The sequence below is a fragment of the Eriocheir sinensis genome, chromosome 37 (assembly GCF_024679095.1).
Source record: "Eriocheir sinensis breed Jianghai 21 chromosome 37, ASM2467909v1, whole genome shotgun sequence".
Lineage (NCBI taxonomy): Eukaryota > Metazoa > Arthropoda > Malacostraca > Decapoda > Varunidae > Eriocheir > Eriocheir sinensis.
The window spans coordinates 7359071-7382565 of record NC_066545.1 but is presented as its reverse complement, the minus strand read 5'-3'; the positions used below and the strand labels follow the sequence as shown (position 1 = coordinate 7382565).

The 23495-nt window shown below is 45.8% G+C and overlaps 1 protein-coding gene across 4 annotated transcripts; it reads right to left on the bottom strand.

Moving 5' to 3' along the window:
* Positions 1 to 1631: 1631 nt before the first annotated feature.
* Positions 1632 to 22425, bottom strand: LOC127008144 (bromodomain-containing protein 4B-like). Of its 4 annotated transcripts, none has more exons than XR_007760835.1 (9): positions 19861 to 22425; positions 13487 to 15523; positions 12089 to 12236; positions 11530 to 11699; positions 8084 to 8356; positions 6774 to 6884; positions 6057 to 6209; positions 5120 to 5382; positions 1632 to 4982 (listed from the first exon to the last, which is right to left on the bottom strand). XR_007760835.1 is itself a non-coding variant. In XM_050879794.1 (8 exons), the coding sequence occupies exons 1-8, from the start codon at positions 20085 to 20087 to the stop codon at positions 5256 to 5258; spliced, it is 3246 nt and encodes a 1081-aa protein (XP_050735751.1). In that variant the 5' UTR covers positions 20088 to 22425; the 3' UTR covers positions 1632 to 5255. The 4 variants fall into 4 exon arrangements, 2 of the variants coding, with proteins under 2 accessions (XP_050735751.1, XP_050735752.1); XR_007760834.1 differs by having other exon boundaries at positions 1632 to 5053; positions 5191 to 5382; XM_050879794.1 differs by having other exon boundaries at positions 1632 to 5382.
* Positions 22426 to 23495: the final 1070 nt, after the last annotated feature.

The following is a 23495-nucleotide window of genomic DNA, read 5'->3' as shown; positions in this document are numbered from 1 at the left end:
GATGGAGGAGGAATTTAACACCTCTCTCAGGCTTCCTCTTACTTCGTTGTGTTTTCCTCCTCTTCCTTCTTTTCCATCTCTTCCTTCTCCTTTTCCATCTCCTCCTCCTCCTCCTCCTCCTCCTCCTCCTCCTTTTATTATACTGGTTATTATTGTTACTTTCCTTTGATGCATTTCTTCATCATCACCAGTTCCTTCTTTTTCTTGTTCTTGTTCTGTTTTTTCTTGTTCTTGTTCTTTTTGTTCTTCTTTTCTTACCTCCTCATTGAAGCCCAAATGAATTATGATCAACTTTAACGATGCAATTATGTCCCATACAGTAAGAAAAACATGCTAAACATTTATATCTATGCAAATATCAGTCACTACCTACCTTACCATATACCCGTGTACCTAACTATCTTTATCTATTTATCTATCTAACTATTTGTCTGTTATCAATCTACCTTTGTTATAGACTCAAACACTTAAAAAACATACCACAGCAGCAGCAGCAGCAACAACAACAACAACAACAACAACAACAACAACAACAACAACAACAACATAGTGTCCTCAACCACCCTAAAAGCTGTTGAGGTGCTGCAAGGCTCGAACTGACGTCACAGATTAACATATTGCCACTGGGATGAGATGCGAGGGACGAGAAGGGAGAGGGAGAAGAGAGAGGTGGGGGGAAGGAGGAAGAAGATAGAAAAGTATGGGGTGAGAGGTGGTGGGGGGTAGTGTTGCAAGAGAGGGATGATAGAGAGGGGGAAGAGATGGGGAAGGGGTAGGAGACAGGAAAACGAGAGGAAGGTAAAAGGTAGGGGAGGTGAGGGGGTCGTGTTGCTACCAGTGTATTCTTGTGTTTGGTCTGCTGGTTATTGTATTCCTGGTCTGTTTGTTGTTTTTTCTTCGTCTTTGTTTTGTCCTTCCTTGCTTTCTGTTCGTTCTTTTATTCCTTTTTTCTGTTGTTTTCTTATTTTCTTTTTCGCCTGCTTCTTTGTCCCGTTTATTGCTTTTGTCTTCTTATTCTTTTGTCCCTTTTATTTATTATTTCTTATTTTATATTTTTCGCACTTGCCCCTTTAAACAGTTACCCTTTAAAGTTTAAATACTGTACGTTAGTTCTGCATCTCTCTCTCTCTCTCTCATCTCTCCCCCCCCTTAGGTCAGTTTATCTTCCACCTTTTCATCATCTCTTCTATTACCTAGCAAAGCATCACCTGGTCAGCAATATTATGGTGAGTGTGCATAATGCTGATGGTGCTGATGGAGGAAGGGGGTGGTGTGATGATGATGGTGGTGCGGAGTCTGCAGTCAGCATCGTCAGCATAAGGAGTGTGGGAATGTGTGCTTTCAACATGCTGAACTCTGGCTAGGTGCTGAGTGTGTGTGTGTGTGTGTGTGTGTGTGTGTAAGGAAGGTTTGTGGAAATTACTGACGTGTACAGGTAAATTTGTATGCGTGATGGACACCTGTTCGTTGGTTAATTAGTATTCTTATGCACAGGTCTCTCTCTCTCTCTCTCTCTCTCTCTCTCTCTCTCTCTCTCTCTCTCTCTCTCTCTCTCTCTCTCTCTCCGATGGTTATTGTTACTGATCTTTTAACCGTTATCCTCGACGATGAAAGGAAATTAAAAACACGGATAAAAATACAGGTTTATTTAATTCAATTGGTTCATGTTACAAATAGTGGGTGTTGCTGCTGCTGCTGTTGTTGTTGCTGCCGTCACTATTCTGAACCAAAATACAGCAACACCACAATAGCAACAGTAACAACGGAAACAGCAGCAGCATCAATGACAATCACAGCAATCTACATAGTATCGCGTTACACCAAAACAGTGATACATGCGTGGAGGTGCAAACAGTAAACAAAATGGTAATAAGGAACTGAGTGAGCTCTTTGGGAAAATAAGTTTGAAAAGGCGATTGTTATAAGAAAAATTAAAATGTAACAAGGAATCTAGTACTATGAAAAAAAGCTTGACAGGCAGCGTTAATACAAAATAATAATAAGGAACTGAGAACCTTTGGAATAAAAGTTGGAAAGGCAATGTTAATACGTAAAAAAAATAAGGTAATAGAGTTGAGCACTTTGGAAAAAAAAAAAAAAAAAAAAAAAAACTGAACAGGCGCTCTTAATAGGTAATAATGTAAAAAATGACATGGAACTGAAAAAAAAAATGGTTGCAATGTTGGAAAAAAAAATGGTTGCAATGTTGGGAAAAAAAAAAATAAATAAATAAAAAAAAAAAAAAAAAAAAAAAAAAAAAAATCAAGCCGGAGCGAGCGCGCAAGTGTTCTATCACAGACATTTAAGGTTCACAGCAAGGGCCACGTTCTCCCACAGACTCTTAAAATAAACAGTGTTATTTATTATCACTAGTATTTGTATTGGCGTTCTCCCGTATACATTTTACATTTTACCCAGAAGCAGTTATAACGGTAATAATCTTCCATACATCTTTTCTTAAAATTTAGGATATACACAGTTTATTTTCATACTTAAAAAAATGAAATAACGATGTTCTACCATAGATTATATATATTTAGCCCCCCCAACATCCATTGTTTTTATCTTACATGATTGAGGATAATAATAATGTTTGTTCCTCAGACTCATTCAACTAAACAAAAGGTATCACACACAGCCCTGATAAGGTACTCAGCTACATACAAAGGATCACAAAGCATTCCTCCTTTATGGGATTTGATTACACACGACCCTCGCACCCCCGGAAATCTGATACCCGGGAAATCGAGGTCCGGGAAACCGAGGGTCGAGAGCATGGAGGTAGAATGGGTGGAGTCGACACGGCCCGCTAATCCCATTCATTGAGGTGAAGCCGACGAACTGTCAAATTTACGGCCAAAAGATGGGGGTGGGTGAGCCTGGCCGAGCCCATTATGTGGGAGCCTGACCTGACGACACCTGACACCTGGCCGTAAAAATGACAGCTCGGGCGGATTTACTTGGGCTGATGTCGACTCCACCAATTCTACCTCCATGGTCGAGTGTTTGAATAGCAACACGTAAACACATGAAAATATTGAGACCAAAACCCACACAAGACCTTCCGCTGATGATTATACAGACGACAAACGTATTCATGCGACCATACAATTATGCTACTCTTATATCCCCCAAAATACGAAAGTAATCATCACGAAGAACTTGAGAGAATAAAAAGACAAAGTATATCCCCAAATCGAGATCTAACATCACAACTTGAATCAAAGAAGAGCCAATAGTATATTTTTTTTGTCGTCAACGGTTTGTGACTATATGCTAAGGAGAGAGAGAGAGAGAGAGAGAGAGAGAGAGAGAGAGAGAGAGAGAGAGAGAGAGAGAGAGAGAGAGCAATCATTTTGGCACTTTGCGTATCACATTATTTATCATCGTTATTTTTGTTCCCTGGCGTGGAATGAGTAGAGGGAAGGTCTGCGTAAGGAAAACACATAATAATAATAATAATAATAACAACTGAGGTATTCTTAGTGATGGTAACGATGTATATGCGACAGATAATACGGAAGAAAAATAAAAAGTTACGCAAGCTCTTGATTTCAACATATTAATTAACAGCAAAGAGAAATAAGAGGTGATAAGGGAAATATAAGATCAAGTTTAGGGAGCAAAATTCAAAAGATGAGAATATAATAAGTAATAGAGAACATTGCATTTAAAGGTGGTGATAGTGAGAGTGGTGGTGGTGATGATGGTGATGACTACAATAATGATGATGATGACAATAATGGTGGTGGTGGCAGTGGTGACAATGAAAACAACAATGAAGGTAATGATGATAATGATGATGAAACACAGACATTTGGAGCTTATAAAAAAGAACCTGAGGCAAAAGTGTAAGAAAAAGAATTACAATGTACAAAATAAGCAGAAAAAAGAAATATACATACAGTAAATATAACAACGTACAAAATTATGGTCTAGAAAAACACACACACACACACACACACACACACACACACACACACACACACGTAAATAGACAGCGAACGAGGTAGCAATGAGATGCCTAGTGGAGATGAATGATGCTGCGAAGTGAAGATGCTCATTTGTATGTTGGGGAAAAGAAAAAATAATACTAATAAAAAAAATATAAAAAAAAACAATGAAAATGAAAAGTGCATGTAAAAAAGAAAATATTAAAAGTAGTGAGAGAGAGAGAGAGAGAGAGAGAGAGAGAGAGAGAGAGAGAGAGAGAGAGAGAGGTGAATACTGTATGCAAGGAACTATTGATTATTAATTAAGACTGCAGGTCAAAATTATCATAACCCGGAACTGGAAGTGTTGGATGACCTTTGACTGACCTAATGTGACCTAGACTTGACCTTACATGATGACCTTGACCCTCTAATCACTATATAACCATCGCCAGGAAACACCCGCCAACCCACCAACCACCCACATATAAAAAAGAGGTCCTATTTCTACTTTTCCTCACATTATGTCTTTTTTTTATAGCTTTACCGCATTTATTACTACTATTTCCACTTCTTCCTTAACCTCCTCTTCTTCATCCCATTCCTTCATCTCTTATTTTTTTTCTATTAGTCCTTCCAATTGTCCTTTTTCCTTTTTCTCATCCTCATTTTTACAGCACACCACTTTCAAGTTATTATCCTCGTTCCCATCCTCTACAACACCTTCTTCCCATCATTCTTTTTTTTTCTCCTCCTCGTTCACTTTAACGTTACCTCTTCCTCACCCTCCTCCTTGTGTCACCTTCCATCATCCTCTCTTCTCACCCTAATCAGGACGCCTCTCCTCCCGAAATTGAACTCTCTTTCGGCCACCTCTTTTGATTTTTTTTTTTGTAGGAGCAGCGAGTAGCGGGCTTTTTTTTTTATTATTGTTTCCTTTTTTTGTGCCCTTGAGCTGTCTCCTTTGTTGTAAAAAAAAAAAAAAAAAAAAAAAAAATCCATTATCTCCTCTTCCTTGTTCTCGTCCCGTACTACATCTTCCTTCTTAATCTCTTTCCCCTTCTTCATCCCCTTCCCATCATCATCTTTGCTCTTCCTCGCTCCATACAACACATCATCACCTTCGATACGTCCTCATCCTTCGCCTCATCACCATTGCATCGTCCTCTCCCTTCTCTCCCCGTAACCTCTTTCCCCTTCTTCATCCCCTTCCCATCATCATCTTTGTTTTTCCTCGCTCCATACAACACATCATCACCTTCGATACATCCTCATCCTTCGCCTCATCACCATCGCATCGTCCTCTCCCCTCCTCCCCGCCCCCTACAACAAGTCACGCGTCGGGTCGTGCACCAGGGTCATGCCGGGCTGAAGCTCCTCCCGCCCCTCCGCCGCCGCCTGCCGCACCTCCCCCGTGTGGAGCTCAGTTGCGTTGCTCCACAAAGGACACCTGCAAGGGAGGACAACCTGAGAAACCTGGGAAGACTGGGGGGTGGGGGGGGGGAGTAAGGGGGGTCTTAAGGACATTTGGGAAGCTAGGGGATCATGAAGTAGTCTGGGGAGATTGACAAGTTTTCTAGGGTAGTCAGGGATATTTTGGAGGCTGGTGAACCTGGGAAGTCTGGTGTGTGTGTGTGTGTGTGTGTGTGTGTGTGTGTGTGTGTGTGTGTGTGTGGTGGGGGGGGGGGGTCATTTTGGGGGAGAGGGGAGCTTATGGACATTTGGGAAGCCGGGTATCTGTAAAGTCTGGGGGGGGGCTTATTTGAATGGGATATGTAAGTTAGGGTTCCATACCACCACCACACTACACTCCTATTACCACTAACACACACACATACACACACACACACACACACCACGACACTAATTATGATTACATGCCACAGTACGTCCCTTACCTTTCCTTCACCCAAACACAACACACATACAAACAAACCCTTCACTCTACACCTGCAAAACACCCAACACCTCTTTCTCAACACCACTCCTAAACTCCTCTATAACAACGTTCTCCTCCACAACTCCTTTCAACATCGTAATCAACACCATCTCCCCTCCTGAACCTCCCTTTATCACCCCTTCCCTCCTAAACCCCCGTCTCCTTACCCCCCAAACAACACTTACTTGCTGCTTACGAAGCCCCCGCGCTGCTCGAAGTGGTTGTACCCGTCCGTGATCACCTTCTTGCACAGGTAGCACATGACGGTGCCGCACGAGCAGGTCATCTTGTTGCAGCCGCCCTCCGTCACGAACCGCTTGCCGCACTTGGGACACTGCCTGCGACGGTGACGGAGGGAAGTGACAAATAATATACCTTTCCTAATATGATTAATTTGATGGTAAACGAAGACGAAATGATTTATATGGAGAAGGGGGAGGGGATAGGAGGCGAAAAGGTGCAAAAGAAGGTTGTGGTGGTGATGAAGAAGGGAGGATAGACAGAGAAGAATGGCAACAGGCTACTTAATAGTGAAGGTGTGGCAGGGACAGGGATGATGTTTGCATAGAATGTGAAGAGAGGCGTTCACATATTTTAATTTAGGTTGTAATTAATATCACTGTCTATCAATTTCATGCGGCATTGGACTATATCTTTTACAATCATTTTATGTTGTCCTGTTCTTTTGTGTCCCTCAAAGTGAAATTAAATTATTGTTATTGTTTATTTTCCTCCTCCTCCTCCTCCTCCACCTCTTCCTCCTCGGAGGAGCCTTCGCCTTTGCTGTCCTTCATCTTCCACCTTTGATTAGATAGTTAGTGTAGCTTGTCACAAACAGCCTCGTAAGGACCAACAGATCTGCTGTTGTTTGTTCTTCCTTTGTGTTTCTTTGTGTTCCTCACCTGATCATCGCCTCCGCCATCCTGTTCTCCAGCATCGTTCTCGCGTCCTTCTGCGTCTCCCTCTCGACCTCCTCGCAGCGCAGGGGAATGTGGGACGTCTCCTTGCATACCCTGGGGGGCGGGGAGAGACGAACACATGATAACAAACACACACAAACAAAACGAAATCAATAACATGACGTCCAGTTTATATATTTCCTCATAACCATTTATCTTTGTCTTCTCCTCCTTCAGATTTATACCAGATTCTTAAAGTTCAAACTGAAAATACGAGGTTCGATTATAAAAGTTGCCGTGCTAAACCATGGCTAAACTTTCTCTTCCTCCTCCTCCTCCTCCTCCTCCTCTTCTTCCTCCTCCTCTTCTCCTCTTCCTCCTCATTACTAAGTTGTTTGTGCCGGACTGCTGCCTGGCTATTAGTGGTTTGTTTTGCGCTTGTACACCTGCGTTTGAGCGGAGCCAAGGACAGGTGGCTAGGTGGCTGCCTGTGTGATGGTTTGTTTGGAGGCGGGACCACGAGAGGCAGGTAAAAGGAAAGAAGGGGAGAGGCAGGTGGAAGGGGAGAAGGGGAGATATGGAAGAGGAGAACGAGAAAGAGTGAGATAGATGGAAGAACAGAGGGTAGGAAGAGCGGGATAGATGGAAGGTGAATAGCAGGCTGCCTTGGTTTGGTTCGAGTCAGGAATAGAGAGGGACAGACGGAAGGAGAGAACGAGAAAGAGTGAGATAGAAGAAAACGAGGAAGAGTGATATTGGTGCATAAAGACGAGGCAGAGTGAAATAGATGAAAGAAAACGAAGAGTGAGAGAGATAGATGTAAGAGAATAGGGTAGGAGGAGTAGGACAAATGGTAGGATAGTGATCGGAAGACAGAAAGATGGAAGAACGCAAGGAGGAAGGAAGGGGGAGTGGGAGGGTGACAAGGAGGGTTGGAGGAAATGAGGTATGGAGTGAATGGAGGTGAAGCGTTGTGGTTCTCTTCCTTCTCTCTGCTTTTGATTGCAATGTCATCCCCTCCTCCTCATTATCATCCTCATCAATGAATTACCACCACAATCCATTTCCTTTGGCACAACCTTGTCATACACACACACACACACACACACACACACACACACACATATGCACTCCCTCCCATATACGCTCCCCCCACACACCCATAATTCCTCCACCCCCCCCCCACACATACTTCCTCCCCCCCCCCCCCACACGCACCCATTGCCCCCCAAATACCCCTTCATTTCCCCTTCTCACACTCCCCCTACACCCTCTCCACACACTCCCTCCCCTCCCCCCACACCCACACTCACCTACAAGACTCCTTCAGGCACTCTGGGTTGAGGCACTCCAAGACCTTGTTCTCGGGGTTGGGCATAATGATCATGAAGCAGCAGAAGGGGCACGACACCAGGTCCTCCACGCCCGCCGCCATCACCTCCTCCTGCTGGCGCCGCTCCTGCACCTTCCGATACACCACTGGCTCCATCACGCGCCGCAGGGTACGCCACGAGAACTCCGCCTCGCAGTAACCGTTCATGCAGCGGAAACTGGAGTGACCTTGACCGATGAGCGCCGCGACGTGTCTGTGAAGGGAGGGAGGGAAGGAAGGGTTGGTGTGGGTTATAGTAATTGTAGGGGAGACTTGGGAATGGGGAGGCATTGGGAAAGAGGGGAGGGAGGGTTTGGTTTGGTTTAGTATGGGTAGAAGACAAGGGGTTGGTTTAGGTTATAGTAATTGTAGGGAAGACTTGGGAATGGGGAGGTTTTGGGAAAGAGGGGAGGGAGGGTTTTGGTTTGGTTTAGTATGGGTAGAAGACCTGGGGTTTGTTTGGGTTGCGTTAGGTTGGTTTAAATGGGTAGGCAAGACATGAGGTTGGTTTAGGTTAGTATGGGTAGAGAAGACATGGGGTGGGATAGGGGGGGGGGGGGGGGGTTGGAAAAGAAAGGTATAGAATTGAAGTTGTGTTAGGTTGGGTATGGGAAGAGAAAACATGGGGTAGGATAGGGAGGGGGAGGAGGGTTGGAAAAAGGAAGGATATAGAATTGAAGTTGTGTTAGGTTGGGTATGGGAGGAGAAAGCATGGGGTAGGATAAAGGGGGAGGAGGGTTGGAAAAGGAAGGTATAGGATTGAAGTTGTGTTAGGTTGGGTTGGGAACTTGAGATCGGTTAGAAAGGCTAGGGTAGTGTGTTTGTTTGTTTGCTTGTGTGTTTATGAGGGTATTCAACTTCAACTCATTCATTCAACTCATCCCCACCTCATCCACCCAACACACCCTCATCCACTTTCTTACCCACTTATCACCGCCTCATCCACCCAACACACCCTCATCCACTTCCTTACCCACTTATCACCGCCTTATCCTTCCTCAACTCATACATTCAACTCATCACCACTTCATCCATCCATCACACCATCATCCACCTCCTTATCCACTAATCACCGCCTCATCCACCCAACACACCGTCATCCACCTCCTTATCCACTTACCACTGCCTCATCCACCCAACACACCGTCATCCACTTCCTTATCCACTTATCACCGCCTCATCCACCCAACACACCATCATCCACCTCCTTATCCACTTATCACGGCCTCATCCACCCAACACACCGTCATCCACTTCCTTATCCACTTATCACCGCCTCATCCACCCAACACACCATCACCCACTTCCTTATTGACTTGTCACCGCCTCATCCACCCAACACACCATCACCCACTTCCTTATTGACTTGTCACCGCCTCATCCACCCAACACACCATCATCCACTTCCTTATCCACTTATCACCGCCTCATCCACCCATCACACAATCATTCACCTCCTTATCCACTTATCACCGCCTCATCCACCCAACACACCGTCATCCACTTTCTTATCCACTTATCACCGCCTCATCCACCCATCACACAATCATTCACCTCCTTATCCACTTATCACCGCCTCATCCACCTAACACACCATCACCCACTTCCTTATCCACTTATCACCGCCTCATCCACCCAACACAGCATCATCCACCTCCTTATCCACCCATCACACCATCATCCACCTCCTTATCCACTTATCACCGCCTCATCCACCCAACATACCGTCATCCACTTCCTTATCCACTTATCACCGCCTCATCCACCCAACATACCGTCATCCACTTCCTTATCCACTTATCACCGCCTCATCCACCCAACACACCATCACCCACTTCCTTATTGACTTGTCACCGCCTCATCCACCCAACACACCATCATCCACCTCCTTATCCACTTATCACCGTCCCATCTACCCAACACACCATCATCCACCTCCTTATCCACTTATAACCGCCTCATCCACCTCCTTATCCACTTATCACCGCCTCATCCACCCAACACACCATCATCCACCTCCTTATCCACTTATCACGGCCTCATCCACCCAACACACCGTCATCCACTTCCTTATCCACTTATCACCGCCTCATCCACCCAACACACCATCACCCACTTCCTTATTGACTTGTCACCGCCTCATCCACCCAACACACCATCACCCACTTCCTTATTGACTTGTCACCGCCTCATCCACCCAACACACCGTCATCCACTTCCTTATCCACTTATCACCGCCTCATCCACCCAACACACCATCACCCACTTCCTTATTGACTTGTCACCGCCTCATCCACCCAACACACCATCATCCACTTCCTTATCCACTTATCACCGCCTCATCCACCCATCACACAATCATCCACCTCCTTATCCACTTATCACCGCCTCATCCACCCAACACACCGTCATCCACTTTCTTATCCACTTATCACCGCCTCATCCACCTAACACACCATCACCCACTTCCTTATCCACTTATCACCGCCTCATCCACCCAACACAGCATCATCCACCTCCTTATCCACCCATCACACCATCATCCACCTCCTTATCCACTTATCACCGCCTCATCCACCCAACATACCGTCATCCACTTCCTTATCCACTTATCACCGCCTCATCCACCCAACACACCATCACCCACTTCCTTATTGACTTGTCACCGCCTCATCCACCCAACACACCATCATCCACTTCCTTATCCACTTATAACCGCCTCATCCACCCAACACACCATCACCCACTTCCTTATTGACTTGTCACCGCCTCATCCACCCAACACACCATCATCCACCTCCTTATCCACTTATAACCGCCTCATCCACCTCCTTATCCACTTATCACCGCCTCATCCACCCAACACACCATCATCCACCTCCTTATCCACTTATCACGGCCTCATCCACCCAACACACCGTCATCCACTTCCTTATCCACTTATCACCGCCTCATCCACCCAACACACCATCACCCACTTCCTTATTGACTTGTCACCGCCTCATCCACCCAACACACCATCATCCACTTCCTTATCCACTTATCACCGCCTCATCCACCCATCACACTATCATCCACCTCCTTATCCACTTATCACCGCCTCATCCACCCAACACACCGTCATCCACTTCCTTATCCACTTATCACCGCCTCATCCACCCAACACACCATCACCCACTTGCTTATCCACTTGTCACCGCCTCATCCACCCAACACCGTCATCCACTTCCTTATCCACTCACTCATTCAACTCATCACCGCCTCATCCACCCAACACACCGTCACCCACTTCCTTATCCACTCACTCATTCAACTCATCACCGCCTCATCCACCCAACACACCGTCATCCACTTCATTATCCACCCATCACCGCCTCATCCACTTACTTCCTAATACACTCGATGCAGAACTCGTGGTAGCTGTAGAGGGCGTTGCAAGTGCCCATGTCCTTCGTCGGCACCGCCTCCTCGAAGCAGATGGTGCACTCGAAGACTTGACCCCTGGAGGCGGCGGCGGCGGCGGAGGTGGAGGAGAGGGCGATGGCTTGGGCGGGTTCCTGTAGGGGAGGTTAATAAAGGGGTGATGGTGATTGTGGTGGTGGTTGTTGTTGTGGTTGTAGGGGGTGGTGAGAGTGGTGGTCGGTGATTGTGGTGGTGGTAATGATAGTTGGGGGTGATTGTGGTGGTGGTGGTGGTAATTGTGTTTGGCGGTCGTTGATGGTGATGATAGTGGTGATGATGGCGGTGTGGTTTGAATTTTGTATTAGATTGATTTTTTTTTTTACGATAGCTTAGCGGTGTGTATGTGTGTGTGTGTGTGTGTGTGTAAGTTAAACGTTAATCACCCTCGACCTTTTATACTTGTCACGTGTCAAATAAACGTAAATAGATTAGTCAGCTGTAATACCCTCCAACTCCCCCCCCCCCCTCTCTCTCTCTCTCTTACCTGGTCGTCGTGGGGGTCGTGGTGGGCGGCGGCGCTGGTCTGCTTCAGGAGCTTTTGGTAGCCCGACATGCGCGGCTCCGTCCTCTGGCACAACAGCATGGCCTCCACCACCTGACGGAAGGCCTCCTCGCTCTCCTGGCCCTCCATTCTGCACACACACACACACACACACACACACACAGAAAGGGGGAAAGACATAAGGTTCATTAGTCTCATGATTAGTGTCAAGTATTTTTTTACCTAGTTTATTAAAAAGTAAGAATATTCGAAAGTAAAAAAGAGAATTCAATCGTTGTTTAAAAGTAAAAAAATAAAAAGTTATGGTTATTTTTTTCCATTGCCTTTATTTTTTATCATTTCTATTTATTTATTTCTGTATCCTTATGGTTGGTTAGTCATTATCTTTATCATTAGCTTTTGTTTATTATTATTTATGCATTTTTATATATTTTTTGGTGTTAAGACTGACGATAAAAAAGGCTATACACGTAATTAGTTTTTTTTTTCTTCAGATATGCAAACTTCAGTTATTTACGACTCGTCTTTGCTAAGGTCATCCAAAGCGAAGAAAAAAAGTCGAGTCTATGTTTGTTCTGTGCAGCTTGATTTTTTTTTTGTGTGTGTGTGTGTGGAAGGGGAAGGAATTGACCGGGAGGGAAGGAAGAGGGGTAAGGGGTGCAACTCGGCCCAAACCGGTTCTCCCCCTCCCCTTCGTCTTCCCCTCACACACACACAATCTTCCCCCCTCCCCTCCCTCCCTCCATGTGTCTGCTTCTTCCCCTCCACCTCCCTCTCATGGCCTGACCTCTCCCCCAGCGTCCCTTCCCCTTCCCATCCCCACTACAACTTCCTTCTCAGGCTTACCAACCTAACCCCCTCCTTCATTCATCCATCTTTCTCTTTCCCTAGCTTCCTCATACCTCACTGTTTGTTCTTCCACCCTTCCTTCTTCACTCTCATCTTTCAACCAACATCCCTTTCTTCCTCTGCTTCATTTCTCGTCATTCTCCTCCTACCTCCTACTTGTTCTCTTGCCTCTCACCCCCTTCCACCACCCTCACCTCTCCTCCACCTGCCTACCTTCTTTCCTCATACTTTACATTTCCTACCTCAGATCTCCTTCACCTCTTCTCTCAGCTCACTTTCCTTCTGTCTCCTATTCCTATGCCTTCACCTATTTCACCTGCCTCATGTTCACCCCCCTCCCTTATCTCCCTTTCCCCTTAGAATCACACCTGTCTCTCCTTCCTCTTCCCCTCCTCCTACTCCTCCCCCTCATGTTCACCCCTCTCCCTTATCTCCCTTTCCCCTTAGAATCACACCTGTCTCCTCTTCCTCTTCCCCTCCTCCCCCCTCATGGTCACCTGCCCGCCTACCTTCACCCCCCCCCCGGCTCACCTCTCCGTCAGGTAGTGGGGGTCAGCGTCCGGGAACATGTTGATGAGAGCCACCACCCTCTCGGCCTTCTCGTCCTCCTCCCGCACATGCAGCTCGGCCTCCAGTTGCCTCGCCATCTCCGCATCGCCCTCCACTTCCAGCGGCGGAACCGCCTCCAACGTTACGGCCGGAGGTGGAGGTGGAGGGTTGTCTTGTGCCTCCGCAAAGATGATCTCCACCGGCGGGTTGATGTCCTGTCGTCGTCGTCGCGGTTGGTTCTCTTCTTCCGACTCCTCCTCCGCTAGTCTCCTCGCCAGCTCCTCGTCCTCCGCCTCCTGCTGTTGTTGCTCTCGCTCCATCTCCTCCGCCAGCTCCCTCGCTAGTTGCTCATCCCTCTCCATCCTCGCCAGCTCCTCCGCGTTGATAGCTTCCGATAGCTGTCTTGCTAACCTCTCGTCATTCATTGTGTCCTCCTCCTCCTCCTCTTTTTCTTCTAGTCCTTCCATTTCAACGCCGCCTGTGTCGAGGCCTCCAGGAGCAGCCTCTTCGCCATGCCCCGTCAACCTTTCAGCATCCATATTGTCCTCCTCCGCTGGTCCTCCTCCCGTAGCGCCATCCACGTCGAGGCCCCCTGCCGCCGCCTCTTCGTCTTGTCGCTGAGCCGCAGAAGCAATCATCGAGTCATCCTCCACGTCCACGAAGTCATCGGCTGCTGACTCGTCCGCATCGAAGTAAGGATCAGACTTCTCGCTGATTGGCTCGACGGATGCTGCGTCGTCGCCGCCTCCCTCGCGCTCCCTGCTGCCCGCCGCGTCAGGGACGTTTTCAGACTGCTGGTCAAGGGGAAGCGGCTCAGCCTGTGCCCCCCACATCTGGTCCTCGGGTATATCCTCGAAGTGATCGTCATCTACTGAATTACTGGGGGGGTCGTCGGCGGCATGGTCTTCTGGCAGCTCCTGAGGCCTTGGAGGGTCGTGAAGGTCGTGGTCCCCGGCGAGGTCATGGTCCAGGGCTGACTCGGGTGCGGCGTCCTGGGGCGGAGGTTGTGGCTGCGGCTCTACAATGATGAACTCAGCCTCCTCCTCCATCTCTCTCTCCTGCTGATGCTCGTACTGTTCATGATGTTCGTGCTGCTGTTGCTCTTGCTGTTCCTGTTGTTCGTATTGTTCTTGCTGCTGTTGTTCGTGGTGTTCCTCCTGTTGTCGTTCTTGCTGCTGCCGGTACTCCTGCTGGGGACGAAGGTCGTGGTCGTTAAGGCGTGGCGCGTCTTGGAGCATGTGGCACTCAACCTCGCCCTCAGGAGGAAGGTCTTGGTAATCCTCAATGTCATCCTCCTGCTGCTGCTGCAGCTGTTGGTTGTTAAGTTGCTGGTATTCGTGATGGCCCTCGTAGTCATGGTCTATAAAATGCTGTGGCTCTTGTTCTCTGAGATGCTGAGGCTCATGGTCCCTGAGATGATGTGGCTCTTGATCCCCGTGATTTTGTGGCTCGTGGTCCCTGGGATGCTGTGGCTCGTGGTCTCTAAGATGCTGTGTCTCGTGGTCTCTAGGATGCTGAGGCTCGTGGTCTCTAGGATGCTGAGGCTCGTGGTCTCTAGGATGCTGAGGCTCGTGGTCTCTAGGATGCTGAGGCTCGTGGTCTCTAGGATGCTGAGGCTCGTGGTCTCTAGGATGCTGAGGCTCTTGGAAGATGACGTAGTGCTCCGGGGCGGCAGCGAGGAGGCCTTGGTGCGCCACGCGTTGGTATTGGGGCTGGCAGGCGGGAGGATCTTCGGCCGCTACGAAGAACGGCAGCACCTCCTCGGGGTAGGCCTCGTCCTCCACGTTGGGGGCTGAGGGGTCGAGAGCCATGGCGCCGCCCGTGGCCTGGACGCCCGTGTTGTCCTGAAGCCACAGGAGGCTGTGCATGAGGCCCGCCGCGTCCTCCTCCGTCTCGCACGCCTCTAACTCCGCCTTCAGGCTCTCCCGGTCCACGTTGTTAATGACGGCGCAGAAGAAGTCCAGCCTCTCGCGGCACCACGCGGAGCGGTCACCCTGCAGCGGCATGGGCCCCGCCATCCTGAGGGAAGCACCGTCAGGCGCGTGTGAGGGCGTGGCCACAAGGAACCACGAAACCCCTTACTCCCACTCCCACCACATTACTCCACCCTACTCATTTTCGCCACTCCACCCCACTCCCACCGTTCTTGAAACCTTTCTCTCACCACTTCAGAACCACTCCACACAATGACCCCTACACAGGCGTGACTTATAAGCAACCAATGTACTCCCATGCACTTTATCCGCCCTCTAACGTTGGTATTATTATTTTCATTAATATTATTATTATTATTTTTATTATTACTACTACTACTACTACTACTACTACTACTACTACTAACGATGCAACTTTATCTTCATTATCACCATTATTGATTTTCCAGCGTTCTTGCGTTTTTTTATATTTTTTATTGCTACGTGGAATAATTGATTTTTTCCTCTTCGCTGTACGTTTATTTTTTCAACAAAGAATTATTAATCAGACATTTCTAAGAAGACAAATATGGGAACGCAAGGATAGTGAAGTAATAATAATAATAATAATAATAATAATAATAATAATAATAATAATAATAATAATAATAATATCTGAAAGAAACGAAATTAGTAAAAAAATAAAAATAAAAAAAAAAGCGTGCCACCTTCCTTAACTCTCAGCAGTGTGTGTGTGTGTGTGTGTGTGTGTGTGTGTGTGACGGCATGCATACACGAGTCACATACGTATATACAACATTCTTAACAGGCAATGGGGAGGAAATAAAGCGGGGAAGGGGGGTGGAGAGAGGGGAGAAGGGGGATGGGGAAGAGGATGAGGATGGGTGAGGGAAGGGGCGGATGAGTGGTGACTAACTTACACGTATATAAAGTGGAGGTATTTTAATAAGTATATATCAAAGGACACGTATCCATGTCTAACAAACGTAGGCAAGAATGTTGGACTGATTCATTTCCTGTTATACTCTCTCTCTCTCTCTCTCTCTCTCTCTCTCTCTCTCTCTCTCTCTCTCTCTCTCTCTCTCCTGCTATCTTTCTTTATCCTTCCTCCCACACACTTCATTATCTCACCTCCGCCTTACTTTCTCCACCTCCGTTCTATGTATATCCTGCTTTCCCTATGCTTCTCCTCCTCATTCTTTTTCTTCTTCTTCTTCTTCTTCTTCTCCTCCTTTTTCTTCCTCTTCCTCCATTTATAGCATCTCTTTCTGACTCCTTTCCCCTCTGCTTCCTCTACCACTTACTACCATTTTTATTCTTTCGTTCATTCATTTATATATTTCTTCTTCCGTTTATAGCTTTTCCTTTTTCTTGACTCTTCCTTCCCCTTTCGTCTCCTTTCATTGCTTTATTGTGTTTTTTTTTCTAGTTATTGCTTCTATGTCTTACTCTTCGTTTCCTTACGGCCCACCCCCACCCCCCATCTTCCTACCATTCTTTTTCTTTTACTTCTTTATTCTCGTTCTTTCCAGTTTTAGCTTCCCTTCTTACTCACTTCCTCTCTCCTTGTCACCAATGCTCTTATCTATTTCTCATTTCTTTATATTATTTTTATTATTGCTTTGCTACCCTACATTACCCTGCCTTTAGTTTGCCATCTCTTCTCTCTCTTCCTCTGCCCTTCTGCCTCCCCTTTTTTCCCTCCTTCCTCTTCCCTCCTCCTCCTGCGTCATGCTTAGCTCCTCGGGAAGGTCGTGGAAGCGGGTTGTGTGGTGTTGGGTGAAGTGTGTGTGTGTGTGTGTGTGTGCGCGCGTGAGTCACGCTCAGAGAATGCTGTCCTGAGCCCCCTCCCTCCCCTTATCACCTTTCCACTTTCCTTTCCCTTGTTTTCTTTTATTCTATCCCAATCATTACTTTCCTCGCCGTTTCATCTCCCTGTTCCTTTATTTTTTTCTTTCCCTATCATTATTTTTCTTGCATTCCCCTATTTTGTCTCCCGATTCCTTTATTTTTTCCTCCAACCATTATCCTTCTATTATTTCCTCTCATGTTCTTCCCCATGTCCTTCTTCCTTTCTCTTATTATTTTCATTTTCTTCATCTCCCTTCTCTTCCCATTTATTTCGCCTTTTTTCATCAATCATTCTTACTCCTTCCTCTCATTTTCCTCCCCATTTTTTTCCCTTCCCTAATTCCTTTCCATTTTTCACTATCCTTTCCCTTACATTTTTAGCCTTTCTTCATATCCTTCCCCTATCTTCCTTTTCCTCCAGTATCCTTTCTCTTGCGTTTTATCTCCTCTCTTCTTTACTTTTTCTTGGTTTATAATTTTTTCCCCCTTTCTTCACTAACCTTCCTACTAAACTTCTACATTATTGGTCCTTAGAGGTTTCAGAGGAGGAGGAGGAGGAGGAAGGAAGAACTACTGGAGTGGCTACATGTGCTCGATTCCTCTCTCTCTCTCTCTCTCTCTCTCTCTCTCTCTCTCTCTCTCTCTCTCTCTCTCTCTCTCTCTCTCTCTCTCTCAGGTGTTATGGTAATGATATGTAGTGTGTGTGTGTGTGTGTGTGTGTGTGTGTGTGTATCACGGCCCCTCACACAGGTACAAATACACATAAGCACATCTGAGTCACCTGTAATTAAGCATTGAAGGTGTCGGTGAACTGTATACGTGTCCCCGAGGAGCTAATTTATCCACATGACACACCTGCCCACCTGACTGACTGATTTATGAAGGCGTTATGGCAACCCAGATGTCTTACTATGGCCCGTATTCTCAGAGGCTTTCGGGTCTCATAACAAATATTTCCAAGGCCTCAAAGGAGATTAGGCGGGTTCTCGTGAGTGGTTTATCACGTTCACGGCACAGAAGCCTCGTCAAGCATCACTAAGCTCACAAAACTACCCATGGAAATACTAACAAAACAACCTCAACAAAAGCCTTATCAAATGTGTGTGTGTGTGTGAATATGGGGTTAGTGCACTAGTGAGTATGTTTTGTGCGTGTGTATCCAGGCTATCCACCCACAATGCAAACTAACCTATAATGAATAAAAGACGTATAATGCCATAAGTTTTATTGCTATGCTAGTCCCACGCCAGAGCAAAGGCCTCCTACACACACACACACACACACACACACACACACAGGTATACTCTACGACCTATTCCCCCTCCCCCCATTCCCCAGGCAGGTGTTTGTGGCCCACGGCAGATGCTGGTTGTTAGGCGGCCTACAGATGCGTATAGATGATAAATACACCTACACACGATAACCATACGTATATATACACTACAAACACGTAAACTCTCTAGATCTAGCCGGCTACTACTGAACACTTGTATGAATCAGCATATTATTATTATTATTACTATTATTATTTGTTGTTAGTGGTGGTGGTGATATTATTATTGTGTTTAACCTACCTAAAGTTTCTCTACTTTCAAACCTTTCCCTATCAAACCCTTTCCCTTGCCTTCTTTTCTCTATACTCTGTCCTAATGCCCTTCCTTCTCACTACCTCCCTACACACACACACACACACACACACTCTGCTACATACCCTTCTTCTCTTCCTCCACCCCACCTAACCTCCCTACACACACACACACACACACACACACACACACACACGAGGCCAGGTAACAAGGGCCGGCCGCCAAACATACAGGTGTTGTTTGCCCTTGAAAGTCAAACTGCTCCCGCGTTCCCGCCAAAGGTGTGTGTGTGTCTGTGTGTGGTTACCATGACACCCCCTAGTATATCTTCTCCCTCTCTCTCTCCCTCTTGGGCCCCATGCATACCCAGTGGCCAGTAGTTCCTTCCTCTCATCTCTTCTGTAATCTTCCTCTTCCTCTTCTTCCTACCGCGCAAAATATTCGAACTAGAAATTATGTTCACTCTTCCTTCTTTCCCCTTTCTCCCTTCTTCCTTCCTACCTTCTTTATCTCGTTATACCTCACTTTATTCTCCCTTATAGACTTCTATCATATTTACCAGAGAGAGAGAGAGAGAGAGAGAGATAGAGGAGCAGGCGGTATCGAGGCGGTTCACTCTAGCGGGGTCGGTTCAGGAGGGGCTGCCACTTACCACAATGATTACACCATTTTTCAATATTCACCACTTTTCCACCGCAACCACCTTATGTCGGTGCCTAGTTACTATACCCACAGGAGGATATATGTTTTAGCGAGCCTTTGGAGGGGAGGAAACACGAGGAACGCTAATAGAACACTTAAAAGGAGGAGAAAAAGAGAAAGGGACAAGGACTGGGGAGAAACAAGTTGGCGGAGGAACGAGGCACCAAGAGAGGAAGACAACACACATCCACCCCAGCATTCTCTCCCTTCTCCCTCCTTTTCCTCCTCACACCGCCCTCTGCCGGCCTCCTACGCCTGCCACAGCTGTACAGGAAGAACCTACCTGCCGTGGGTGTGAAGGGCAGCGTTTGGAAGCCTCTGTGAAGCCCGAAATCCGCCTGGAAGTAACCGAGACACAATCGTTGCCACCAGCACTGCCACCACACTGACTGGGTGCTCTCTCTCCCTCCACAAATACTCAACTCTGTTTCCATACGTGTTCAGTACTTGGATCGGTCTCGTCCTTCCTTTCGTATATACGTTTCCGCTTGAGTAGGTCGTGGATATCATGCGTCTTTGTGTAGCTGAGACAGTGTTCCGGTTCTGTTCGTGATTAGTGGGCTACGTTATGAAAAATTAAGCTTCTGGGAATAATTCATGTTACTAGTTTAAGGTTGAAGACGTGTGTGTGTGTGTGTGTGTGTTCCGTCTCCAACACGTTCCTAGTCACCGGAATAGCGTGTGTCACATCCTGCCATAGTCTTTATTATATTTCTTGTTGCTGCTTATCATTCCTTTTTTGTGTTGGCTGCATATCACGGGAGGAAACGTATGGGGGTCATGTGAGTGTGTGAGCGAGGCGAGATGAATAATGGGCAAGAGCGAGCGTGGGCGAGCTTGGGAGAGTTTAGTGTGATGGTGGTGGTGAGTGTGGTGGTAACGACGGCTGTTTAGTGGTTCGGAAAATAGGATAATGGTAGCCAGCGAATGATAGATTTTAATGTTAATGTCTCCCAGGGTTTATATTATAGCCTCCTCTCCTTTATTATTTCTTCTTTAATCTTAATCCCCTTATCAGAGACGTATTACCCATAATCAGTATGTATCTAAGACACGATTTTTATCTCACTTGGAATTTTAACACGGTAGATATTTCTTCACCGTCATTACACAACGCTCTTGCTAGAATAAAATAATGGGAACTTCAACTTTCTGTCACTAAACATTTGTTCTGTATATCGCTCCAAAATTGCGTGTCTGGACAATACTCTGGGCATGATAATTACGAATGATACAATACGAAAATGAATGAATAGATGAAAAAAAAATACTCTGTTGGTTACCCACTTGTCCTTGTAGCCTCGCCAGAACGGCCTTGAAAGTGTGAACTGGTTTGGCGTACACACACACACACACACACGCGGACATCTACGGGGCAGGTATACTTGCCATAAAGATAAAAATTTAGAGGATAAAGAAATAAGAGGAATAGGCTTAGATATGCTGATAGGGAGGGAAAGGTAGGGAGGAAGGGAGAGCAACAGGTGTGGGTAGTTACCAAGAACACGCCTACCTACCTTACCTGTCCGTTACCTGCCTGGCTCATGCTGCCGCTCAGGTGTGAAGGAGAAAAGAGAATGTAAAGGAAAAGATGGAGGACTGAATTAAATCGAAATATCAATCGTGGAAGCTTCAGATATACGGTTCAAACTACTTCGCTTCGTTGCATACTATCTCCTTTAGTGTTAGATGGCCATTTAATGCTCGAAAAAAAAAGGGGAACTGATTAATTTTGACGTAACTCGAATCCAGGAAAGTAATAGTAAAAGCATTAGTAGTTATTGTTGTATATATATTTATGATACGTGAAAAATGAAAACGTGGAACTGAGATTTTGACGTATTTCGAAACCAGTAGAAGCATCAGTTAATATTGTTCCTGCTGCTGTTGTTGTTGTATATGATTTTCTTGCTTGAATTTCGTAGATGATATAATAGGCAAAATATAATATAAAGAACGTGGAACTGATAAATGTTGACATATACCGAATCCACAGAAGTAGTAATAGTTGAAGCATTAGTCGGTATTGTGTTGCTGCTGTTACTTTATTGTTGTTGCTGAAATTTCTAACAACATTTCTTCATTTGTATTTCGAAAGGCTGTGGTCATGGTGGTGATTCTAATTTCATGGTGGTGAAGGTGATGGTGATGAGAGTAATGGTGGGGATGATAATGGAATGGGGGACGATTGTGGTGGTGGTGGTGGTGGTTCTGGTGGTGGTTAATGTTATGGTGGTGACTAATGGTGTTGATTTCTTTGGCGACTGATGGTGGTGTTGATTACAGGTGTGTCCGGGACGTTATTTCATACCTGTCTACATTAACTACCTGGGCTTTCTCTCTCTCTCTCTCTCTCTCTCTCTCTCTCTCTCTCTCTCTCTCTCTGGGGATGAATGGATAGACAAGAAAATAGTAAAAGGTACAAGGCAATGCATGAGTAAAGAAAATGGGTAAATCTTAAAACGCGCACTGAACTAAAACGACAAAAATAAATATTAGAAAAAAAATACTTGCTGTTGAAGAAATAAGAGACAGGAAAGGGAAATAGTGGAAGTTCCATGAAGAAAATATATGAAAAATGCACAGTGAACAGACGATGGGTGGATAGATAGAAGGATTAGAAGTTATATGAAGCGTAAACAAAGAAACTAGAGATAGAACAATGGATGGAAAAGAGGGAAAGAAGTTTTGACAGAGTTGAGTGATATAAAGGGAATAAGAGACAGTTTGAGGAAAGAAGTAATGAAAAAAAAGATAAAAGATGATGGAATACCGAAGGGGAGAAGGTTAAAAATGGAGAGAGAGAGAGAGAGAGAGAGAGAGAGAGAGAGAGACTAAATGAAAATTATGAGTTCCTAAAAGTCCAATAACTGTCGAGAATATTTTTTGATTATGCATATACCTAAGAGAGAGAGAGAGAGAGAGAGAGAGAGAGAGAGAGAGAGAGAGAGAGAGAGAGAGAGAGAGATTAAAACCTGTACATGAATTCCCAGAAACTCTTTGTAAACTGCAGTTCGTGAAAAGAAAAGAATAATAAAATGATTTGATGCATTCGCCAGCAGCTTATAATTTCAAATCCTATATCTTTTTTTTTTAATACCTAACCTGTAATATTTTTTTTGTTATACACGAAATAGCGCCCGTGGATACCTCTTAACTGTGTCCTTCAATAATATCACCACTAATATCACCACCACCATTATTATCATCACCATCATCATCAGTTTCATCACCATTCAATCCATGCCTGTGTCCTTCTTTATTGTATCATCACCACTAGCATTACCCTAACTCCTTTATTATGATCATCACTAATATTATCACCAGTTTCATCACCATCTTCCTGTTTTCTTCATAATTGTCATCACCACCATCATTATTCTCTCTCTCTCTCTCTCTCTCTCTCTCTCTCTCTCTCTCTCTCTCTCTCTCTCTCTCTCTCTCTCTCTCTCTCCTACACACACACACACACACACACACACACTCATCGTCCCATCTTCACCATCAAAGTTATGCCCAGCCGTGTGTGTGTGTGTGTGTGTGTGTGTGCAATGCAAGGTCAGATGGATTAGGGTCCTCAGTTAAATGGCTTAGCTGAGAGGTGAAGAGTGAGAGAGAGGCCCTTCCTCCTCCTCCTCCCCTTCACCCTCCTCCTTTTCCTCTTCCTCCTCTTCCTCCTGCATCTCTCCTCCTTGACCCCGTTGTGTTGCCATGCAGTTTATCGTCCCTGCATCATCATTATCATCATCATTATTACTCTCATCATTACCTTCATTACCAGCATCATCACCGCATTTATCATATATTATCATTTCCTTCATCATCATCATCACCACCACTAATTAACAGTATCAACAACAACAGTATCGTTAACGCATTTTCTTTTATACTATTTCCCCGCTGTTTTTCCTCTTCATT

Coding starts and splice junctions, on each gene's coding strand:
- LOC127008144 (XM_050879794.1), bottom strand. CDS start 20,087: ATGATATCCACGACCTACTCAAGCGGAAACGTATATACGAAAGGAAGG. Junction 12,237..13,486: donor CCCCACTACCTGACGGAGAG/GTGAGCCGGGGG, acceptor GTGTGTGTGCAG/AATGGAGGGCCAGGAGAGCG. Junction 8,357..11,529: donor TGCATCGAGTGTATTAGGAA/GTAAGTGGATGA, acceptor CTCCCTTCACAG/ACACGTCGCGGCGCTCATCG.